Source organism: Artibeus jamaicensis, unplaced genomic scaffold (assembly GCF_021234435.1).
Source record: "Artibeus jamaicensis isolate MK-2021 breed Jamaican fruit bat unplaced genomic scaffold, CSHL_Jam_final scaffold_847, whole genome shotgun sequence".
NCBI classification, from domain to species: domain Eukaryota; kingdom Metazoa; phylum Chordata; class Mammalia; order Chiroptera; family Phyllostomidae; genus Artibeus; species Artibeus jamaicensis.
This window is the reverse complement of record NW_026522057.1, coordinates 449,926-474,349: the sequence shown is the minus strand read 5'-3', so window position 1 is coordinate 474,349 and position 24,424 is coordinate 449,926. Positions and strand designations below refer to the sequence as shown.

The following is a 24,424-nucleotide window of genomic DNA, read 5'->3' as shown; positions in this document are numbered from 1 at the left end:
TGTACTACAGTTTTGCAACATGTTACCATTAGGGGAAATCTGGTAAAGGGCATACAGTATCTCTTTGTATTATTTCTTACAACTGCCTGTGAATCTGCACATATCTCAAAATAAAAAAATTAGTTAAAAAATTATTGCAATCCACCTTCCAAATAGTAGCAGTTATCATCACAGGCAGAGTTACCATGGAGCTTATGCTTCAGGGCTCACCTGCACTGACCCTGGGAGCACTGGAAGCAACTGGGGATTTCTAATCAGTGTTCTAACTGGGGAGAAGGCAGATTCGATGGGAAACTTTTCTGATAAACTGCTTAAAGAGGTTTCAAAATAAAGGGACTAAATAGCCAAGATTCCATAGTGGATGTTGTTTTCCCCCTCATTCTAAGTATTAATATGGATACCTAATGTTAGAGGGTCTCAATAAATACTTACAAATGTTTCAAGCCCCACAAAACTCGGTTCTGCTCCTCCTTATCATGTATAACATGGTACCTAGGAACAATGGCTGGAGCTAAATTGCCTAAATTCAAATCCTTGCTAGTTCCACAAGGTATTAGATAGACTCTCTGAGTGTTTCTTCATCTATAAAATGGGGACAATAGTAAACTTCATTATAGTTGTGAGCATTAAATGAGTATCTAAGAAACTTATAAATGCTTGGTAGTAAATATTATGTAGCAGGGACCCCGCAAAACTCTGAAATTATCTTCTGGAGGGTGGGCCCCTTCTAGTACAGGCTTACCCCTCTAGGTGGGTATTCTAGGAACCCATCTGTATCGGTGTACCAGCTGGCATTGTTGTGAGAGGCTGTTTGGCCTCAGTGACTTTTTTTTTTTAACTTTCAACACTTTTGCCCATTTCGAGATGGGTGATTTACAAGCACACCTGCCCATCTGCCCATGCTGAATGTTTAGCAGTTTTTGACCAAAAATGGCATGACCACCATGCCTCACCCTCCCTATTTACCCCATCTTGCCCCAGGTGACTTTTTCTGTTGTTTCCCCGGGATGAAAAAAGTCCTCAGAAGGAAACAGTTTGCAGATATGGAAGAGGTGAAACAAAAAACGGCAGAAGCACCTAAAAGGCATCAAAATCAATGAGCCTCAAACTATTTTGAGCAGTGGGAAAAAGTCTCGATACTTGTATTGCATTGAATGGAGAGTACATTGAAGGTTTAAACATGTAAGAATAAATATACAATTTTAATAAATTCTGGGCTTTTCTGGACACCCCCCCTCTATATACACCTTACTATTATGGAGCACGTAAGTTGTGTCTAGCGCTATTTAAACACATTAATTTACTTCTCAGAATGACTCTGTGGGGAAGGTACTTAATATAACGCACATTTTAGATATGAAGAGAAGGTCTGAGAGATGAGAATTCATTGTCTCAAAAAAACTCAAAAAAAGTTTTTGCCCAGAAAAAGGCAGCTTCCTCTAAGATACCCAGACCAAAAGGTCCGCTGGGGGCTAATACTGCGGGAGCAAATCAAATGACAACCCCCGACCGGGGATAACAGGTCTGACTCCAACCCCGGACCTCCGCTCCGAGTCGGGCTTAGGGGAGGAGAAGACAGGTGCCGTTTATAATCCTCAGCCTCCTGCAGACAGGTGGCAACTCCTTGTGGTCCCGTTTACTGCAAACCACCTCTTGAGTTACTGCCGGACAGCTCACCGGCCTAGGACAAACATGCCCCAGTACAAGAGCTGGGAACAGCCCGCAGGCTCAAAATCCCAACCGAGCCTGCTCGCCCCGCCCACCTCGGTCAACGGTTACACCGCTGTACGCCCCGCCCTCCCGCCTAAATCCCACCTCCCAGTAGGGTTGATTTGCCTCTCCAGCCGCAGAAGTAAGGGCACCCTCGAGGCCGCATGACTAGGCCCGCCCCTTCCTTGGGTCTGGAGCGCCGAACGCATTGAACGCAGCCAATGGGTGGTGTGGCGGCAGCACCGCGGGAGGTTCGATTGACCGGGCCTGGCGGAACCGGAGGGAGCCAAGGTGTCAGTTAACGCGCGCTTTGGGAAGACGGCGGTTAAGCCGGTGTGCTGGGGCCGAATTCGTCTTTGGCCGTTTTTTTTTTCCAGCTCTGCCTGGGGTTCTCCTTCCAAACCCGGGTCTTTTGATCGTCCTGCCTGGATCCCTGCTCGCCCTTCCTTAGTTCGAGTCTGGCAACTTCGGCTCCAGACCTGGGAAATTCCCTTTTTCCTGGCTTGGGCGCCTCTTCTCTCTCCTCGGGCCTCAGGTTTTCATCCTAGCTTCTCTCTCCTGGCCTGCGATTACCCCTTCCTTTACGCCCACCTGGGACCATTATACCGACTTCACTCTGCCCAGCCTGATACTCCATCCATCGCCCCCCGCATCCCACACTCTGCTGGGATACTTCCTCTTGGCTTGCTCTCCGGCGTCAACTAACCGGCTACTCTCAAATTTGGGCCCCAACCTAGTCACTGGCGGAATTCCCTCTATCCAAGCTCCCTCTGTAACTAGCTGTGCTCTAGCTAATATAGCAGCCCGCTTTCTGCCATGTCCTGGTTCAGCATTTTCAGCTGCTGGGTGCCTTTGACTTGTGGCTGATGGTTACTTGATATTTTATGCTCCTGGGTCTAGCAAGGATGGTAAGTGTGGCTTAGAGGAGACTGGGTAGTCTCTGCCTGGGTCCGATAGACTCAGGCTGCGAGATTCCTGCCGGTGCTCAGTTTCCGTTTTCTTTCAGAGGAGGAGCTTAGCTCCTAGCCAGCTGGCCAAGAGAAAACCGGAAGGTAGACCCTCTGATGATGAAGACTGGCAGCCTCGGGCAGTGGTGAGTACTTTGCCCTCGAGGGGATAGGAAAGGGGCAGAAAGGGGTTCTGGAATTAGTTTCTGGGGTTACATGGGTCAAACCTAGTCACTTCCAGGAGCCTCTTTCAGTAAACCTTTAATGAGTGCTTACTGTTTGTCAGGCATTGAACAAGATAAAATATTTGTCCCCAAGGTGCTCGCTAGAAGCTAATATACACTCAATCTTCCTGGTAGGAAGGGGTATTCCAAAGCAAAGAAGTACATGGTGTTCTGGCCTTTGGCTGCCTTGGGAAAAAGTACTCCCCAACAGCAACTAGCAGGCTTCTCTTTTGCTTTTTGTCCCCTTACCCAATGTCACAGAATAGCAGAGGGTACTGGGCTTACCTTAGAGTCCAGACCTCACTTAGGCTTGGATAGGAGGGATGGTGCCCCTCCAGTCTCTGCTAATACTCAAATATAGTATGTTCATCTTTGAACTGGCCCTGTGCTCTGCTTCCTCCTGTGGGGCTTTCCTGGGCTAGCTGTAGGCAGGACCTGTATAAACCAAAATCAACGGGACAATGCAGCATTTACTTCAGAGAAAGTGGTTCAAGAAGCTAGGGTTTGGCTGTTGGAACTTTGGAGAAAGAGATTACCTAAAGAAAGTCTAGAAGACAGTTTTGGGCAGGGGTAGTATGTGAGTAAAAGCATGTAGAGCGAGGGAAGGGGCTTGGTGTTTCTATTTCAGGAGTGCCTTATAGTGTCATTGAAGCTTCAAATACCTTGGCAAGCTGGTACAAGTCGGTTCTTGCCTGATGTCTCACTGGGCTTGCTCTGTAGTTGTACCACTGGTATACAGGGGACTCCTCTTACCTTTGAGGGAGGCACATTGACTGTCCCTTGCCTCTTATAGGGGTCTCATACTTGAACTGGGGCAGCACTTGGTACAGCTGAGTCACAAATGGTACTGTCTGCTGCTGGTTGCTCCTGAAAATGTTTCTGGTGCTGGGATCCTCATTGCCATGATATGAGCTGACTGGAGAATGGCCTCAGTGGCTTGGGAGTTGGGGGCAGCTATACTCTTGTCACTTCTTGGGGAAACTTAGGGAGGGAAGCAAACAGTTGCTCAATTATTCCTTGGAGTTTTCGGAGTAAAGATTTGGGGCAGCATGACTCTATGCTACTGGTGGACTTAGCCTTCACAGACCTGCTTCATTCACCTCTTCCAGTGCTTCATCTCAGATTAGGCAAGTTCTTTAAACTTATTGAACTCCAATTTTCACCTGTTAAATAAGGATGCCAAACACTTAACATAGGATCACTGTGAAAATGATACATAGTAATATATGTGAAGAGTTTTTAACACATTGCCTGGCAATTTAATAAGCATTTTATTTTCTCTTTTTGCACTGTTTCATTGTATCTTCTTCCATGACCATTTATCTCCCCTATAACCTCTTCCAAACCCCAACCCCCCCATTAAACATTTAGATCCACCACTGTGGTCTTCTAGACTTCTTCACATTTCCCATCACTTTCTCCTAGACTCCTAAGAAACTGAAATCCAGCAGTGAGACCCAGAGCCAGGATTGTTTCCACGCTCCTTTTCGGAAAGCTTTGACCCAGCTAACGAATCGACCACCCTGTCTGGACAGTAATCAACATGTAAGTCAGAACCACAACCTGCTGGTGCATGTATGTGCCCTGTTCTTTTGCCTAGGCTGGCTTCCACCCCTGAAGACTTAACAGTAGCCAGCAGACAGACTTTGGTGGGAACTTTGGGCCTGCTTACACAGCTCCTGGGAACTGAAAGAGGCCTGGCCTCTTTCCTTAGAGATGTGTGCTGATTTGGAGTCCCCTTCTTTTCTAATGTCTTAGGTAGCTCAGATTCCTGAGGACATGAGGGTATAGGAGGGGGAAGGCTATTGCAGGATATTGAAACTAGGGTCCACTCCATCTCTGACTCTGCACAGGGCTTTAAGAAGTACTGGAATTCTACAGCTTTCACGTGCTGCCGCTAGTGAAATCAACCTAATCATCACCAGGCAGGGGCTGTGCATTATCTCCCGTAAGTCTCATTTTTCTAAGATGAGGAAGCCAAGTCTTAGAGAAGTTAGCTTGTCCAAAATCACAGAGCAGTTCATCTGAACCTTTTTTCACCAAACTTTCTGAGGGACAGTGATGTTGAGCTCTTGGAATTTAAGAGACTGTGGGGGATAAAGATGTCTTTCAATAACCCCTTTCAACCAAACTTGAGTTTATGTTAATTGAGATGATTTTTGTAAAGCACCTGACCTTGGGGCTGGTTGCCAGGAGAACCAACCCACCAAAGAATGGCCAATGCATAATGAATCATGCCTATATAATGCAACCTCCATAAAAACCCAAAAGGGTGGGATTGGGAGAGTTTCAAGTCCCAGAGCTTATGAGTTGATGAACAGAACCTCATCTGTGTTCTGGGAAAAGGAACCCCAAACACCCCAAACTCCACAGATACAGCTCTTGTGCACAGATACAGCTCTTGTGCTCAGGGCCCTTCTAGACCTCGCTGTGTTTCTTCATCTGGCTGTTCATTCGTATCCTTTAATGTCCTTTGAGATAAACCAGTAATCTAGTAAATAAACTTTTTCTGAGTTCTGTGTGCCATTTTAGCAAATTAATCAAACCCAAGGAGGGAGTTGTGGGAACCCCCCAGTATATAGCCTGTCCACAGAACCACAGGTCACAACCTGACCTTGGGGTTGGCATCTGAAGTGGTGGGAGGGAGACAGTCTTATGAAGCCTTCATCTGTAAAATCTGATGCTTTCTCCAGGTAGGTATTGTCAGAATTGAGTTAAATTGTATGGCACCCAGGTGGTGCCAAGAATTGCTTGATGTGTGGAGAACTCGCACGTGTGGTGTCTGAAGTGAAGTAGTGTAGGATTAAGAGTAGAGGACACAACAGGAGTGTGTTTTTCCTTTACAGAAAGGTTTTGAAGGAAAAATAGGAATGTGTAATGGGGGTTATTTGTACACTCAGCAAATATTTAGAAATATTTTTACATAATAGATAAATGCAAAATAATACATATATAGCATGTAATATATAAAACACACCCACCATCCAGAACTAGAACATCATCAAAGTCATAATCCCTTTTCCCATCCTCTAGTCTGCTAACCACTATCTTGAATTAGTTCATGTTCCCTTGCTTTTTGTGATAGTTTTACCATACGTATATAATTCACTAAATTTAATTGTTTATTGAGCTGTAAAAAAAAAAGGTATGTATGTTACCAAAGAAAAGAGATCTGCTTTTCTGTGTACATCAGCGCCCGATAAGACAGAACCTTACTAAGACAGCAAAGTAAGGATTTTTAGTTCAGGAAATAGCCCATACCTGGAATCACAGATAAGCCAGTGCCCAAAGACCTGGATCCCAGTGGCTTCCAGGGGGTGGGTTATATAGGGGAGAATCATTAGTCATGGTGGCTAAGGGAGTGAGGGTTGTGTCTCTAGCGACTGATCGAGGCTTGGGTAGGGCATTGTTAGTTGATCAGTGCATTTGGTTCTGATGTCAGCTTTGGCACTGATTTCCTGGTTTCCCTGCTTTTGGGGGCCTGGAGCTGAAACAACAGGCTTAGATGTTATCTCTAGTTTGTCTGAAACTCTATCTCTATTTAGCAGACTAGAGGCCTTGTTCCTAAGATTTTTTGGTGCTGATCAAGTTGTCCCGTGTACAATAAACTGTATGACATAAGTGCAGGTATGGTGAGTGCAAAACAGGAGCCTAACAATCCAGAGACGGGCGAACACCTCAGTCTGTGGGACATGCTGATGAGGTTGAGTCCCGAAGGATTTGAGGGTTCAGCCAGGTGAGGCGAGTGGGACATGATCTAGATGGTGGGAACGGCTTGTGTGAAAGCTGTGGAGGAAGGAGCCTGTCAGGGAGGGAAAATCTTCCCCCATCCTAGGTTCTTCTAGCTGGATTTATAATCAAATAGTCATGAGACAGATTAGCAGGAGAAAAATTAAAGTTAACATGTAATAATATGTATACTTCATGTATACATGGGAGAGACCCAGGAAAGCAAAATAACTTGTTATTTTGGTGAAAGCCATCACCTTAAATACCATCTTCACCTAGAGACAAAAAATGATGGGGGCGGAATCAGTTATGAGAAAAGGATAGTGAGCAAGTGTATGCAGATGTAAGTCCACGCCTTGTCCATTGTTGGTGGAGGCAGGCCTGGTTCAGTGATGGAGACATGCTTACATATAGATTTCCCTTAGAAATGTATTTCTATTTGGTTTTCTGAGCTTCTCCCAAGTCTGCTGTTTGTTAAAAATAACCACACTAAAATAATTAATATCCCAAAAGACGCATTTTGAGGTGTCATAAACTCTGCTTCCCTTCAGGCCCCACCCAGACCCACAAAAGTCACAGTGCAGTGCCTCAGACCCACAGAAGTCACAGGGCAGCTCTGGAAATGAGGTCTTTAGCCTTAGACACTGGCGGGGTGTCTGGGTTTGAAGGTGGTTGCAAATGTCGGTGTGGAGCCTAGGAGGGAGGTACTAACTGGAAATATACTTGGGGTCATTAGCACATTGGTGATATTTAATATCTCCAAAGTGTATTGTAGTATCTAGGTGAGTGTGCAGTCAGAAGAGCCTAGGGCCAAGCCCTGTGGAGCACTGACTTTTGAGGGGGTTAGGCAGAGGAAAACGAAAGCCCATTAAGGAACTGAGCATGAAGTCCCAGAGCAGGGGTAGGGGGTTATAGCGGGAGAGTGGTGTCCACGGAAGTCAAAGGCAGAGAATATCTGAGAACAAGTGGCCAGCTTTGTCTGGTAAGATAAGGATATTTAACACATTTATTGGAATTAGGGTCATATAGGCTACTGGTGGTCTTGGTCAGTCGTTTCAGAAGATGAAAAGAGCAGAATGGAAGATAAGGACAACTCTTTGTAGAAGTTCCAAGGTAGGAGATAAGAGGTCAAAGGAATTTTTGTTTTATGAGATAGGCAGTTAAGCCCTGGCTGGTGTGGCTCAGTGGAAGTGTTGCTGGTTTGATTCCCAATCAGGGCACATGCCTGGGTTGTAGACCAGGTCCCCAGTAGGGGATGTGTGAGAGGCAACCACACGTTGATGTTTCTCTTTCTTTCTCCCTCTCTTCACTTCTCTCTAAAAATAAATAAATAAAATCTTTAAAAGTTTTTTTTTTAATTTAAAGGCAGTTAAGCATTTTTATTTTTATTTTTATTTTTTTATTTTTTATTATTATTTTTTTAGATTTTATTTATTTATCTTTAGAGGGGAAAGGAAGGAGAGAGGGAGAGAAACATCAATGTATGGTTGCCTTTTGCGCATCCCCTGCTGGGAACTGGCCTGCAGGGAACCTGGCTGCAACCCAGGAATGTGCCCTGACTGGGAATCGAACCGCGATTCTCTGGTTCGCAAGCCCGTGCTCAATCCACTGAGCTACACCAGCCAGGCTTTAAAGGCAGTTAAGCATTTTTAAAATGCTGGTGAGAAGGAGAGTTTGAAATAAAGGAGAGATTAGGCAAAACTGAAGAGAGTGAATCTCTTTGGAAGAGGGAAGCTTTGACCTTGGTAGGGATGAGGGATGTTCTCCCTGGTATATCAGAAGGAAAGGATGATACGAATTTTCAGTAACTAAATGAAAAAAGTGAGAGCATACTCTCTCCTCTGCCTCTGCTAGAGTCCAGTGAGCATTACCAGAACAGGTTCCCAGAGGCTGGCCATTGCAAGTCTCGCAGGCTGTGCCCTCAGATGTTTTTGGCCAGGGGTGCTCGCAGTCTCCTATGCTAGTTGCCCAAGCCTGCGGTTCTCCCCACAGAAACTGTGGCTCCCGGTTTTATTGACAGTCTTGCTTTTAAAATTTGGAGCATAAATTTTTGGCTATTCGGAGCCTCAACTCTAGCCTCCTATATTAATAATCTTGAAGATAATATTTCAATTTTAGAATTGCAGGCAGAATTGACACCAAATTAGAAAGGAAACTTGAGTCCATTTCCTTCCTTTTACTTCCCTTTGACTTAAAGTTACTTTTTTAAAAAAGACTTTATTTATATATTTAGAGGGGAAGGAGGGAGACAGGGACACAAACATTGATTGATTGCCTTTCACATGTATCTGACTGGGGACCTGGCCTGCAAACCAGGCATGTGCCCTGACTGGGAATTGAATGGGTGACTGTTCATTTTGTGGGACCACATGCCCAACCCACTGAGCCACACGAGTAAGGGTGAGGGTAGATTTTCTTGTTAGCATCCTTCACATATGAATTTCTCATTATTATTGCTAGTTATAATTATAATAATCATGGTAATTAAAAATAGTTAATAGCCCTGGCTGGTGTGGCTCAGTGGATTGAGCGCTGGCCTGCAAACCAAAAGGTTGTTGGTTCAATTCCCAATCAGAGCATATGCCTTGGTTGTGGGCCAGGTCCCCAGTAGGGAACATGTGAGAAGCAACCAGTCAATGTATCTCTCATACACTGATGTTTCTGTCCCGCTTTCTCCCTTCCTTCCCCTCTTTCTAAAAAGTAAATAAATAAAATTTAAAAAAATAAGTCAATAAAAGACTTTATTCATCTGCAAAGGAATATACAAATAAAAAATGAATTTGGGCCTGTCTCTAACCCTGCCTTAGTCACATTATTTATTTATTGTGATAATGAAGTTCAGTTCTGACATTTCTTTTCTGTCTTCCAATAGATTGCCAAATATAATCATTATATTTTTCCTATTTAAAGTACATTGAGTTTGTACTTTATCTGTATAGATACATTGATCTGTATAGAAATGGTTCAGAATTAAAAGGTAGCCCTGGCTGGTGTAGCTCAGTGGATTGAGCGCCGGCCTGCGAACCAGACGATCGTGGTTTGATTCCCAGTCAGGGCACATGCCTGGGTTGCAGGCCAGTTCCCAGCAGGGGACGCATAAGAGGCAACCATACGTTGATATTTCTCTCCCACTCTTTCTCCTTCCCTTCCCCTCTAAAGATAAATAAATAAAAATCTTAAAAAATAATAATAAAAAGGTAAAAATTTCAGGGCAAGGCAGGCGTACTTTTTTCCTATTAAACTACCTTTTTGTCAGAAGGAATATTATTTATTGTTTTTTCTACTAATGTGTTTTCATTAAAACTACCTTTAGGGTTTTTGCTCTTGCTTTCTCCTTGCTTTCTTGGGTTTCAGTCCTTGTTTTGTTGAGGTTCACAGGCTACTGTAATTTCCCAGAGGGCTCAGGTGTGTGTAGACCAGAACCTCGGTGGGAATTGTCAGAGTAAGCTCAGGAGGTGGGGCTCTGGACTCCCCCACCTCCTCTTCTGCCCCAGCCCCATCGCTCAGTGCTGATGCCAGGCCCAGGTGATGGCACAGGGGCTTTCGGCAGACACTGAGGGGAAGCACCAAGGCCACCCTTCTCTAGGGTGTCTGCTTCCTGTCACCCTTTTCCCACTTTATTTTTCTTGGTGATTGGCTTGCCCTCTCTCTATGTCCCCTTTATCATGTCCTTCTCTTTCTTGTGCATTCCCGTGGCAAGAAGCTGCTGACTGGGCTGATCCACATGGCTGTACTCAAACAGATTAGGTTAGGAGGCCACATCGCCTGCCTCCTGGTTACGGGGAAGGGCCATGGAATCAGGAAGGTGCTCCATCTCTCACAGCTGTGTGACTTGGGAAAATATTAATGACTCAGCCTAAATTCGTTCATCTGTAGACTGGGTATGTCAGTAATATATGGACTTCGTAGAACTGTTGGTGCGGCTTAAATGGTGGCATGACCACAAGGGGCCGAATGCTGCATCTGGCGTACATTGTTAGTTATCACTGTGGTCATTTTTACTGATGTTGTTAATGTTATCACTTTACTAATGCTACTCCTGTTCTTCCTGCTCTTTGAGGGGCTGTTGAGTTCTCAAGGGGGCTGATGTCAGAATTAACTGCAATAGGCTGAACTGATATGACAAAAAAAGAAATGTGGGGTATGTGTGGGAAGATGTGGTCCAGTAGGACAGTGGTTGAATCCAGACATTGGAATTCCTCATTAGTAATGGGGTTGGGTAGCTTTGTGGTACCTTCTTCTTAAGGTGTAACACCCTAAGGAATAAGTTAGCTGTCCACAATGGCATGGTCTTTTGTGAGCTAGTGGTTATGAGCCTTGTGGTTGACTGAGGCTAGACGCTGGTCACTGGTCCTCTGGTTTCCCTGGGTACTTGGAGAACCTTATGTAAAGCCACAAAGATGAGAGCTGTGTACAGACCTAATGTGGATCATATCTCTTCATGTTCAGATGAAGTTCAGATGAAGTCTGCATGAATGTGATCAAAATACAGTGCTCTCCCTGTGTTGCCGTGCTTAAATAGACATCTTAGTCTGCATTTGTAGAAATAGTATCCCATAACATTGCCAAACATTCCTGAATCTCTGTTTCTTCTCTTTTCTTTTTAGGAAGCATTTATTCGAAGCATTTTGTCAAAGCCTTTTAAAATTCCCATTCCAAATTATCAAGGTAAAAATGGAAAGCATACTTCACATTTATTTTTTTCCTCTTTTTGACTCAGCCATGTGAAAATGTGCCTGAATAATTAAAACCTCAGCTTTTGTACATACAAGCTTACCTTGGAATTGAAGGTGCCAGTCGAGTGGTGACTGTTATGGGGTGACTCCCCTGAGACCTCATGAAGGCTGTGTTTGATAGCTTCAACAAGGGCCACCAAGAATGACTGCCTGTCATCTGCTTGAAGGGGCTGTGCCAGCACTTGGGAAGCTCCTGGTGGGTCAGGGTGAGGTTTCATTTAGTCCAAGTGAGTTCAGTGGCATCTTCTTTATGAGGCCGACTCTCTTGGAGGCATAGGTTCTCCAGAGTTTCCCTTCCTATGTAGAACATAGCATTGTGCTAAAACTGGGGCTGGGAGGAAGGAGGCCAACTCTCAAGAGCTCTAAGTCTTGAAAAGGCCGTTTTAGGGATTTAGACCTTTCTAGGATTAACTTGAGATGAATAAGACCCAGCCCTTCAGAAAGTTTGTAGTTGAATGGGGAAGTAAAATAGTAAGAACTCTGATCTGAGGCAGACTGGGATAATGGTCTGGTAGAGTTGCCCAAACTGGTTTTGGAGTGGTTTAGGGAGAGAGCCAGGTCACATGGAAGCTTAAGAAAGGTTATGTGACGAACAGGCATTGGAGCTGGGCCTGCTGGAATTCCTCAACTTAGAAGATTACATAACAGATTGTTGGTTTCTAGGTCCTCTGGGCTCTCGGGCATTGGGCCTCAAAAGGGCTGGGATCCGCCGGGCCCTCCATGACCCCCTGGAAGAAGGTGCTTTGGTTCTGTATGAGCCTCCCCCACTGAGCGCCCATGACCAGCTGAAGCTTGACAAGTATGTACATTGCTGTTTTCTTGCGCAGTTCTCTGTAGGTGCGCTGCAACCTGGGAGGGCAGGGAACATTTTGGTGTGATGGATGCTTGGGACTGGCACATGTTTTCAGAGTGCCATGATTGCTGCACCGTCCAGAGAGTGTGTGGGTGGGGAAGAGCAGTGCCTGGGAAAGAGCATGTGGATGTGTCCATTTGGTGGGAGTTTCTCATCCCTTCCTGCCAAGCTCAGGAGCTGGAAGGGTTGAGGTGATGATGTAGGAAACCCATTGCCCTGTCCTAAATTTCCCTGGAGTGAGAATTTACTGTGGTTTGGTTACCAGGCCTAGCAGGGCCCTTCTCAGGCAGTTGCATCTGTGGCTTCTGGATCAGCAGGATATAACTTGCTGAGGGCATGCCCTTGTTCATGTCGGAGCTCCATATTTTCTTTGCCATGTTTTCTCAGGGAAAAACTCCCAGTCCATGTGGTCGTTGATCCTATTCTCAGTAAGGTCTTGCGGCCTCATCAGAAAGAGGTAACTGGTGGTTGGGGGTGGGGATGAGGTATGGGCCAGGGTCTGAGACTGGGAGGCTGCCGCCTCTGGAGTAACAGCAGTGTGGCTGCCCGTGTGGGCTGGGTCCTCTTCTTCCCCAGGGAGTGAAGTTCCTGTGGGAGTGTGTCACCAGTCGGCGCATCCCAGGCAGCCACGGCTGCATCATGGCTGATGAGATGGGCCTGGGCAAGACGCTGCAGTGTATCACCTTGATGTGGACGCTTTTGCGCCAGAGTCCAGAGTGCAAGCCAGAAATTGACAAGGCAGTGGTGGTGTCGCCCTCCAGCCTGGTGAAGAACTGGTACAACGAAGTTGGCAAATGGCTTGGAGGGAGGATTCAACCGCTGGCCATTGATGGAGGCTCTAAGAACGAGATAGATCAAAAGCTGGGTATGGAGCCTTAACAAAGATGGCTGCGCTCCTCTCCTTTCTTATGTGTATGCTCATTGATGGCCAGATTAAGGGCAATGAGAAGTGGCAGAGAAGAGAACTTCCATGGAAAATAATTTAAATAGTTATTCCCAGGCTAAATTAAAGAACTATCAAAACTCTTTTCTTTCTAAAGATTTTATTTATTTTCAGAGAGAGGGGAAGGGAGGGAGAAAGAGGGAGAGACATTGATGTGTGAGAAAAACATCAGTCGGTTGCCTCTTGCACGCCCCGAACTGGGGACCTGGCCTACAACCCAAGCATGTGCCCTGACAGAGAATCAAATTGGCGACCTTCTGGTTTGCAGGCTGGCATTCAATCCAATGAGCCACACCAGCCAGGGCCAAATCTTTTTTTCTTTAAGATATTCTAAAATTTGTTCCTTGATGCCTTTTCTGTCTTAGAAGGATTCATGAACCAGCGTGGGGCCAGAGTGCCTTCTCCTATTCTCATCATTTCCTACGAGACATTCCGCCTTCATGTTGAAGTCCTCCAGAAAGGGAGTATTGGACTGGTCATATGTGACGAGGTACTTGACTCTTAAAGGTCTGGGTGGTAGGAAAAAGTGTGTCAGACTGTCCCCACTGAGAATTGCCACCCCAGGGCTGTGTCAGTCACTGGGGAATGCTGAGTACAGAGTAGGCTGCTTTGGAGGAAGTAAGTGGGAGGAGAAGCCCTGAGGTCAATCTGCCAAAAGAGGAATAAGCAGTGTTTAGAACTCCAATGATGGCCAGAAGCTGGTTCCTCTACAAAAGACATTGCTACCATTAGGGATGTTACACTGTGCCCAGGCCTAAGTGAGAACTAATTTCCTTTCAGGGACACAGGCTCAAGAACTCTGAGAATCAGACTTATCAGGCCCTGGACAGCTTGAACACCAGCCGGCGGGTGCTCATCTCGGGGACTCCCATCCAGAATGATCTCCTCGAGTATTTCAGCTTGGTACATTTTGTTAATTCAGGCATCCTAGGTAAGAATTCAGCTCTGTTGGCTACATTAGAGGGAGCCTTACCTGTAACTCTGGCTGGGGAAAGAAAGGAGAGAATGCTAGCTGTACTTGTAGGAAGACTTTTCTCGTCAGGGGGAGCCATTGGGAGACCTTGGCTCTGCCAAGCAACTCAGCAAGGTCCACTCCGGCCTTATTTGAAAAAATTTTTACTTTTAAATTATAGTTGCCATCCAATATTATTTTTTAAAGGGTTAAAAATAAAAGGGTTTATTTTTAGAGAGAGGGGAAGGGAAGAAGAAAGAGGGGGAGAGAAACAATGATGTATGAGAGAAACATCCATTAATTGCCTCTCACATACCTCCCAACCTGGGACCTGGCCTGCAACCCAGGCATGTGCCTGCCCTGACTAGGAATCCAACCGGTGACCATAGTGTCTGCCGGACCATCCAGCCCACTGAGCCACACTAGTCAGGAAATAATAGTTTTTAATATTAGCTTCAAGTATAAAACATAGTGGTGAGACAATTAAATAATTCACAAAACGATCCCCCCCAATAATTCAAGTACACCCACCTGGCAACATACATAGTTACTACAATATTATTGACTATATTCTCTATGTTCTCTGCGTCTGTCTGTGAGTCTGTTTCTGTTTTGTTTATTTCTTTATATTTCACATCATCTATGGATTTGTCTTTTTCAGTCTGCCTTGTTTTAATTAGCATAGTATCCTCTTGGTCCATCCATGTTGTCCCAAACGATAAGATTTTATTCTTTTTTATGGCAAATAATAGTCCATTGTGTATATACATCACTGCTTTTTTATCCACTTGTCTGTTGATGGTCCCTTAGGTTGCTTCCGTATCTTGTCTATTGTAAATAAGCTGCAGTGCACATAGGGGTGCATGTGTCTTTTCAAATTAGTTTTGGGGGTTTCTTTGGATATATACGCAGAATTGGAATTGCTGGGTTATAAGGAATTTCCATTTTTAGTTTTTTGAGGAACCTTCATACTGTTTCCCATAGAGGCTGCACCAATATGCATTCCCACCAACAGTGCACAAGGGTTCCTTTTTCTTCATATCCCTGCCAACACTCGTTTGTTGATTTATTGATGAGTTCTGATATCTGAGGTGTGAGGTGATATCTCATCATGGTATTAATTTGCATTTCTCTGGTGACTAGTGATGTTAAGCATTTTTTCTTGTGCCTGTGGGCCATCTGTATGATCCTCTTTGGAAAAGTGTCTTTTCGGGTCCTATATCCAGTTTTAAAATTTTCCAAGTGGGTTTTTTTACTTCCTTGGTTAAATGTATTCCTAGGTATTCTATTTTATTTTTTGGTGCAGTTGTAAATGGGATCGTTTTCTTAGTTTATTTTTCTGGTTCTTCACTACTGGCATATAAAAATGCAACCAGTTTCTGAATATTTATATTGTTTCCTGCTACTTTACTGAATTCATTTATCAGTTCTTATAGGAATTTTTGGTAGACTGCTTAGAGTTTCCTACATATAGTATTATGTCATCTGCAACTGCCAGTTTTACTCCCTTCTTTCCAATTTGGATGCCTTTTATTTTTTCTTTTTGTCTGGTTGCCGTGGCGAGGATTTCCGCACTCTGGCCATGTTCCCACTGCAGAGGTGGCAGGCGGTGTAAATCTAGGACATGGGGTCACTGTGAGCTGTGGATGAAAATACTGTGCTTCTCCAGACGTTTTTGCTCATCATGTCGTGGCTGCCTCACAAGAACTTTGACCTCAGAGCAGACTCTATTGGGTGGTTTCTTTCTTTTTTTTATTTTTTAATTTTAAAATATTTATTTATTTTTAGAGAGAGGGGGAGGGAAGGAGAAAGAGTGGGAGAGAAACATCAATGTGTGGTTGCCTCTCATGTGTCCCCTGCTGGGGACCTGGCCTGCAACCCAGGCATGTACCCTGACTGGGAATTGAACTGGCGACCCTTTGCTTCACAGGCCCATGCTCAATCCACTGAGCTATGCCAGCCAGGGTCTTTCTTTTTTAAATAATTTTTTAGTGTCCAATTAAGTGGCTTTAATGAATATGTCTATTCTACTGTTGATAGACAATTGAATTGTTTCCAGTTTTTTTTCTCTTTAAGATTTTATTTATTTTTAGAGAGAGGGGAAGGGATGGGAGAAAGAGAGGGAGAAAAACATGTTGGTTGCTTGTTGCATGTCCCCAACTGAGACCTGGCCCACAACTCAGCTCTGTGCCCTGACCAGGGATTGAACTGGCCACTTGATTTGCAGGACAATACCCAACCACTGAACCACACTGGCCAGACCAGTTTATTATTCTTTTGAATAATGATACTGTGACCATTCTTGTATATGTCTTTACCTACGCATAGTATGTATTTCTCTGTCCTCAAAGTGTGTAATTTCTGGGTCATATGTTATGCATGTATTCAGCTCTGTAATCACATTCCAAAGTGGTTATACCAGCAGAGTATGAGAATTCCATTGTCTCTACATCAGGGGTAGGCAGTTGTTTTCTGAAACAGCTAGAGGCTCACAGGCCAAACTGTCTTTGTCACAACTACTCAGCTCTGCTAATGGGGCATGGCTGTGTTCTAATAAAACTTTATTTTTTAAAGATTTGGTTGATGTATTTTCAGAGAGATGGGAAGGGAGGGAGAAAGAGATAGAGAGAAACATCAGTTGGTTGCCTCTTGCATGCCCCCAACTGGGGACCTAGCCCACAACCCAGGTACGTGCCCTGGGTGGGAATGGCATTGGCAACCCTTTGGTTCGAAGGTCATCACTCAATCCATTGAGCCACACCAGCCAGAGTAATAAAACTTTATTTACAGAAACAGTTGGCTTGCCCATGGCTGTAGTTTGTTGACCATAGCTCTATATCATCACCAATATTTATCTTTAAATTTTTAAAAAATATTTTAGTCATTTTATTGTTGTTTAGTGGAAGCTCATTGTACTTGCCTAATGTTGAATGAAGTTGAATGGCTTTTAATATGGTCTTTTGTGAGGTGCCTGATCTTTTTATTTCTGGCCAAAAGAAAACCCTATACCCATTCAGCAGTCACCGCCTATTTCCCCTTTATCCCTAAGCCTTGGAAACTTCCAATCTGCTTTCTATCTCAATGACTTTGCCTATTCAGGATATTTCATAACAGTGGAATCCTATCATATGTGACCTTCTTTTTTCAGCTTCTTTTACTTAGCATACAGTTTTCAAGGTTCATCTATTCTTTAGCATGAACTTCATGGCACTGATACATGCTGCTTCATCTCTTATAAGCAGCATATAGGTGGGCTCTTTAAAAAAATTCAGGCTGACAATTGGATTGTCTGTTTATTGGATTATTTTGTCCATTTATAGTTAATGTAATTAGTTAGATATTTGGATTTTAATCTACTATCTCATTATTTGGTCTTTTCAGTTTCCCATGCTTTGGGAGCTCTCTGATTCATTCAAATTGCCTGTAATTTGTTCAGCTTTGTTGGTCTTGGCAGGAAGGTTGGTCTGTAACAAAGTGGTCTGCCATTACTGGCAGTGGGAAAATCATTCTTTTTCTATACTCTCTAATTTTTCCTTCTCTCCTGTGTTTAGGAACTGTGCATGAGTTCAAGAAGCATTTCGAGTTGCCAATTTTGAAGGGTAGAGATGCAGCTGCCAGTGAGGCAGATCGGCAGCTGGGAGAGGAGCGACTGCGGGAGCTCACCAGCATTGTGAATAGGTAATGGCAGGGTGGGGCTAGAAGGCAGCAGCTTTCTTTGGGTTCCCCCAACTGAGCTCATCAGCATTGCCAGCTAAGCCATCCAAGGCTGATCTTTTGGGGCCTTGGCCTGTGAGGGCTGGGATTCTAGGAAGGGAGTGGGATCTGTGCCTTGACTATAGCCACTAATAAATGAAGGGTTCTTGCAGGCCAAGTTCCTGTTTTCTTCCTGGCCTGGGCCCTGTGGTCTGGTTTTGGGTGGCTTAGCAATCTGCTAAGGAAGCTCTTTTCTGACACCATTGGACTTTCTGAGCAAAATATCCGTTGTAGCATCGTTAATATTTCAGAAGCTTCCTGTCATTTGGTCTTAGACCTAAAGAACCAGGCTTCCCTTCCCAGGCTTCACAGCCTTCTTGGATAGGTAGGAGCATATCTGATGGATGTGGATCCCAGGCTGAAAGTGCTTTTTTCATGGGGGCCACATAGCCAGGAGGGCAGGTACATTCTGGACTCCTCTGTTGTAGGTACATATGAAATACACTTAATGATTTACTTCCTTAAGAGCTCTGCCCTTCCCAATTGCCACCTCTCACTCTCAGTTTTGTTTTGTTTTTTAAAATTATTATTTATCGATGAGAGAAACATCTATTTGTTGTTCCACTTACTTATGCATTCATTGGTTGATTTTTATATGTGCCCTGACCAGGGGTCAAACCTGCAACCTTGGTTTATCGGGACAACTCTAACCAACTGAGCTACCTGGCCAGGGCCTGCTCACTCCCAATTTTAGATGGCAGGAAGGAGAGTCAGTGTGTCAGGAGCTGCTGCTTAGGTTCCTGATTACTGTTTTTCCTGGTCTGCCTGGAGGTGTGGGCTTAATTTCATTGAGTCTTGGGCCATTTGACAATAGGCATTCGGGCAAATGCAGGAACTCCCCTAAGGACTTAGTGGTTTATAGTTTACTTTCTTAGCCCGAGCACCAGGTTCAATGGGAGACCTTGGTCTTCTTGAGGACCAGCTAACCTTTTGAAAGGGAAGAGAAAAAGTTGTCAGTCAAAGCTAGACTGTTTGAAAGGGTCTCTGTTTCTCTGACTGAGACCCCAACATAGATATCTTTGCCATAAGGCTGATGCGTCTCTGATATTTGATACTACAAGAATCAGTCTTGGTCCTTTGGGTGGTAATTTTTATTCTAGTAGTTTGCATGGCCGTTCCAGCAGCCCCTTACCTTTTTATACTGTTCTCTCCAGGTGTCTGATACGGAGGACATCTGACATCCTTTCTAAATATTTGCCTGTGAAGATTGAGCAGGTGGTTTGTTGTAGGTACGGAACTCAACTTAGGGGCATGGTGTGAGTAAAAACCCAGCTCTTGAGTTGCCCTTGGAGGGCCAGAGTGTGGTTCAGCACTTCCTACTGACCCAGCTGCCTTTTTTTCAGGCTGACACCCCTTCAGACTGAATTATACCGGAGGTTTCTGAGGCAGGCCAAGCCAGCAGAAGAGTTGCATGAGGGCAAGATGAGTGTGTCTTCCCTTTCTTCCATCACCTCATTAAAGAAGCTTTGTAATCGTGAGTTGGGTCCATGCTCTGAGGTCCTCTACAAGAAAGGGTAGGCTCCTGCAGGTGATCTAGCCACCTTTACGAATACTTGTCCAGTGTCCTCATAGGGGCCACATGTGATTCCAGCCCTCCCCAAGACATGAGCTTTGCATTGTGTACTCTGTAAAACAGACCCTTTGCTTTGAAAAATTTAGCTTGTGCTCTGCGTAGCCCATCCTTGATCCTTGGGGTATATATAGCACTATGTGTGTAATAAGTGTGTTCGTGCATACATGTGCATATAAAATGTTGGACAGGTGAAAAAATAACAAACTTTAATGTCTCTGGTATAGCTCCCTTCTTGTTGGGAGAACACCCTAGTGAGCAAAATTGTCCATTTATGGTCCCAGAAGGCACTCACTGCACACTGGAATTTGAAACCAAGTAAATCTGGTACTGAAGAAGGTCTTTCGGGTAGGCTTCTAGGGGGTGTTCTAATGAGCATTGAAGTGGAAACTTTCTAAAGCAATGTAGCTGGCATTTTGGTTTTAATTTTTCCCCTAGATCCAGCTCTAATCTATGACAAGTGTGTAAAAGAGGAGGATGGCTTCGAAGGTGCCTTGGACATATTCCCCCCCGGTTATACCTCGAAGGCTCTAGAGCCCCAGCTGTCAGGTGGGACCTTTCCTGTCAGTTTTTTGGTTTCTCTGGGAGGAGAGGTGGGGAACTATCTCTTTGTTCTAGACCTACCTTGACTCAAGGCAGGGTATCAAGAGTAAGAGTTGTGGGTCATTGGGATGACCTGCTGAGGGCTAATAGTTGCTGATCTCCCCAGGTAAGATGCTGGTCCTTGATTACATCCTGGCAGTGACTCGAAGCCGCAGCAGTGACAAAGTAGTGCTGGTGTCCAATTATACCCAAACATTGGACCTCTTTGAGAAGCTCTGCCGGGCTCGAAGGTAGGGAGGGACAAGCTTAACTAGGCTGCCAAAGGAGTGCCTCTCTACTGTTCCCCTAGGAAAAGTAGGTGTTCTGATTGGTGGATGTGGGTGTAGGAGGGACTTTTCCTTATGATGTTCTGGTCCTAGTTTCATCACCAAGCAGAATAGCCCCTGGTCTCTCAGGTGCTCCCATAGGACAGAATCCTGGCTCCTAGCTCCTGCCCCTCCCTTTGGGAATGTGGAGCCTTAGGCTGTGTGTGAGTAGTCTCAAGCATGGTTAGTTCACTCCCTTCAGTAGCTCTGGCTCCAAGGAGCTCTACATTCTTCCTAGGTTTTGATATGTGGATTTCCCTTTAGGTACTTGTATGTCCGCTTGGATGGCACCATGTCCATTAAGAAGCGAGCCAAGGTTGTGGAGCGCTTCAACAGTCCATCGGTAAATACACAGCCTGTCCCCACACCCCTAATGTAGTGACACAGAATTAGGGGTTGAAAGAGAAGATATAAGAGGGCGCTGTCCTAGGGTATTCCTGGATATTTTTTTCATGTGAGTGTGGTGGGGTTAGGCTTGTTGGTGATGGCTGAGCTGGGACCTGACTTAGTGGTCTAGGAGGTTGGGTGGTGGGCAAACTGGTGGTCCTCGTAATTAGTCTGAGTACAAGAGTACTAATGTGTAAGAACCGTTTTCTGGGCCGAGTAGGATTCCAGTTCAAGCTGCAAAAGGTTCTTTTTCTCCTGCTCCTCTCTTTCTAGAGCCCTGACTTTGTCTTCATGCTGAGCAGCAAAGCTGGGGGCTGTGGCCTCAATCTCATTGGGGCTAACCGACTGGTCATGTTTGACCCTGACTGGAACCCAGCTAATGATGAACAAGCCATGGCTCGGGTCTGGCGTGATGGTCAAAAGAAGACCTGCTATATCTATCGCCTGCTGTCTGTAAGGATGGAGTTGTGGTCAGAGTGGGGGTGGGTCATGGAACAAGACCTTCAAGACCAACTTGGGTTGCTTTTCAGTGTCTCTCTTTGGCCCCTCTCCCTCTAGCAGTGGCTGAGGGCTTAGCCTGAAGCCTTTTATTCTTCTGTTCTCTGTATCCCATTCCCTGAAACCTTTCTTACAATGCCCTCTGGATGCCTGCTCATTAGCTAACAAACTCCCCTGTAGCCCCATCCTTTTCATAGGACACCCGCTTTTCCTCATACCTGATTTCTGCTCTCCCACTTGGCCTTGTAGACTTCTTATACTCTATGTCCCATGGTGCTGAGGAGTGGTGTTGGCATTTTTCAAGTTCTCCGTGATCACGCAGATCATCCACCCTATAGTTCCTCTTTTGCAGCTTGCAGCTCATGCTGACTGACTTGATATCCTCTTTTCCTGTCTTCAGTAATCTACCTCCTGCTATTTTCCTAACTCATGGATTACTTTGGACACCAGCTCGTTCTTTCTTTCTTTGGATTTCTCCAAATCCACTGTCATGCTAATGGACTTCAAGGACCATGCAGTTATTTAGCACTCTGGCCTTCATGTTTCCTTGACTTCTCCCTATTTTAATTACTCCTGAGGCTACACTGTGTAACTTTAACAGTACCAGCACTTTACATAGCACCCAAAACTTTGATAGCTGTCATTGGTAATAGCCATCACTTCTTGTCTGTCCAGCTTTCTTATACTTCCTACATCTGCTTCAACCTAACGTCTCTAGTGCCCTGTCCCCAGTCCCCAAATCTAGCTAGACTATCTTTTCTCTTCAGCCTGATCCTTAATGGGCATCCTTTCAGGTACTCCTTCCCTAATAATACCTACTTCACTTGGATCATTATAGCTGTTCTCAGCTTCTAAACCAGATAAATTTGCATTTACAGATTGGTACTACCACAAATTCAGGTTCACTATTTTGGGCTGGGCCGTATCTCATTTCCTTCAACAGATACTTCAAGCCTTCAACATTGCCCTTAAGTTTCCTTGCTAACCCTGTTTCTTATTCTTCTGCAGAGACCTTGTCCTCCTGCTTCACAGAAAAAACAAAAAACCATAGGCTACTAGGCTTGAATTCTCTCTGCCTACTTCTTATCTTCTGTGAATCTCTATACCTGTTCTTCCCATCTCAGGAAGGTCATGCCCTTCCTCTCTGTTTGAGATTCATTATTCCAGCTCTGCTCTAGAACACTTTCCATCCTTTCTTTTCTTAATTAATTTCTCCTTTATTCTCTGAAGTCTGCAAACATACTCAAGTGGCTCTTGCCTTAAAAACAAAGCAATTTCTCATTGCTGTCTTACTGTAGCCACTATCTTGGGTTACTTTCTGTTCACTGTCAAATTTTCCCAAAGCCTACAGATTAACTTTACCTCATCTTCTACTCATCACACTATGCTACTGAACCTGCTTTTGAATGTACTACTATTGGCTTTCTAATTGCCAAAACAAGAGGCTCTTGATTTTTCCTTCTTTGTATATCTGGTACTATTCACTACTAATCTTGAAATTCTTTTCTCTTTGGAAACTCCACTCTGGTTTTCCTACCTTTGTGATTATATATGTTCATTATAGTGACATGTCTCTAGTGAAATTTTTAGCTCATATATCTATCACCTACTGTACATTTCCTTCTACCTGAGCACTGAGATACATCATGACAAAAACATGCTCCCCTCATGAACTTTGTCATTTAATGGCTCCACTATCTACGCAACCCAAAATTTGTAGGATAATCATCCTACTAGACAACGTTCTGATTACCATTTTTACTTTCTTGGTATTTCCTTAATCTAACCTTCCTCTCCATGCCATGCTAAAGTCACCATAATCTCTCACTTGGATATTGCGGCATCTTCCTAATTCTTTATCTTTGATCTTATCCTAACCCATTTTTCACATACTGCTTCCAGAATGAGCTTTCCAAAAATTCTGAATTTGCTTTTTATCGTTTCTAGGAAAAGGTCAAACTCTTAAGCCTGGCATCCAAGCTTCTCCATTATGGCCTCTGCTGACTTTTCAGTCCCAACTCTTACTGTGCACTTCCACTGTCCCTTAGATAGGCCAAACTCAGTCCCCCACTAGGTCAGACTTATTCCTTTGTTTATCTGGTGGGAATGCCTTCCCTTCTCCCTTTCCTTGTAAATTATTGATTCATTTTTTAAGCTTCAACTTAAGGGCCATCTTTACTTTCATTCTCTTCAACACCGTTCCATTCTACAGGAGCTCCCTCTTGCAGGCTCCTGGGTACTCTATACAGAAATCTATTATTATACCAATTAGCTTAAGTGTGTGTCTGTTTCACTAGTCTGTGAGTTCAATAATAGGGATATTTGATTCTTCTTTATATCCTAGTGTTAGCACAGCATCTAACATAGGATACCCAAGTAATAGTTACTAAGTGAGACTTGGGCTTGGTGTGGAAGTCTGATAAAGCTGCTATAGATGAATTTCAGCTTACCCTGAAGGGATTTAGCCAGGCTGTGGAAATATCATTGGTACAGAAAATATCCTGGGTGGGCAGACATGCACAAGTCATGTTCCTAAGAGACAATGGGTAATGGACCCAGCGGAGCAGAGGTATTGCTGCAGGATTCTTCCTTTTCATTTCTCTCTTCTCTTGACGGCTAGTTTCAGTCCCTGGGTTTTCCAGCCCCCTAGGTGTGGGTATGACTTAGCCCTGCTTCCCTGGCTCCTGCCATCTTCTCCCAGGCAGGAACCATCGAGGAGAAGATCTTTCAGCGTCAGAGCCACAAGAAGGCACTGAGTAGCTGTGTGGTAGACGAGGAACAGGATGTAGAGCGGCACTTCTCTCTGGGCGAGTTGAAAGAGCTGTTTATCCTGGATGAGGCTAGCCTCAGTGACACACATGACAGGTAGGTGAAGTGCTCATGCTAGCCATCATCAGTGAACTCCCTGCACAGCATGGAGATGGGATGTATAGTGACCACAGCTTTGTCCCCTGCCCCCAGGTTGCGCTGCTGCCGTTGTGTCAACAACCACCAGGTCAGGCCACCCCCTGATGGTTCTGACTGCACCTCAGACCTGGCTCAATGGAACCATAGTACTGATAAGCGAGGGCTCAGGGATGAGGTACTCCAGGCTGCCTGGGATGCTGCCTCCACTACCATCACCTTCGTCTTCCACCAGCGTTCCCATGAGGAGCAGCGGGGCCTCTGCTGATACCCAGTTAGCCTGGGTGTAGCTGTTAAGAGGAAGGAGACA

At 44.7% G+C, this 24,424-nt stretch overlaps 1 protein-coding gene across 1 annotated transcript; it reads left to right on the top strand.

Moving 5' to 3' along the window:
• Nucleotides 1-1,991: 1,991 nt before the first annotated feature.
• On the top strand, nucleotides 1,992-24,399 carry RAD54L (RAD54 like). Its single transcript, XM_037149344.2, has 18 exons — nucleotides 1,992-2,618; nucleotides 2,717-2,803; nucleotides 4,307-4,426; nucleotides 11,218-11,278; nucleotides 12,010-12,145; nucleotides 12,587-12,656; nucleotides 12,776-13,064; nucleotides 13,508-13,632; nucleotides 13,923-14,073; nucleotides 17,646-17,772; nucleotides 19,002-19,076; nucleotides 19,191-19,321; nucleotides 19,856-19,966; nucleotides 20,127-20,250; nucleotides 20,590-20,668; nucleotides 20,986-21,165; nucleotides 23,912-24,075; nucleotides 24,172-24,399. The coding sequence occupies exons 1-18, from the start codon at nucleotides 2,595-2,597 to the stop codon at nucleotides 24,380-24,382; spliced, it is 2,265 nt and encodes a 754-aa protein (XP_037005239.2). The 5' UTR covers nucleotides 1,992-2,594; the 3' UTR covers nucleotides 24,383-24,399.
• Nucleotides 24,400-24,424: the final 25 nt, after the last annotated feature.

Bases quoted from the DNA above. Each gene is read 5' to 3' on its own strand.
- RAD54L (XM_037149344.2), top strand. From the start codon at position 2,595: ATGCTCCTGGGTCTAGCAAGGATG. The intron at 17,773-19,001 runs GTAATGGCAGGG...TGTTCTCTCCAG, and splicing joins CTCACCAGCATTGTGAATAG to GTGTCTGATACGGAGGACAT. The intron at 21,166-23,911 runs GTAAGGATGGAG...ATCTTCTCCCAG, and splicing joins ATATCTATCGCCTGCTGTCT to GCAGGAACCATCGAGGAGAA.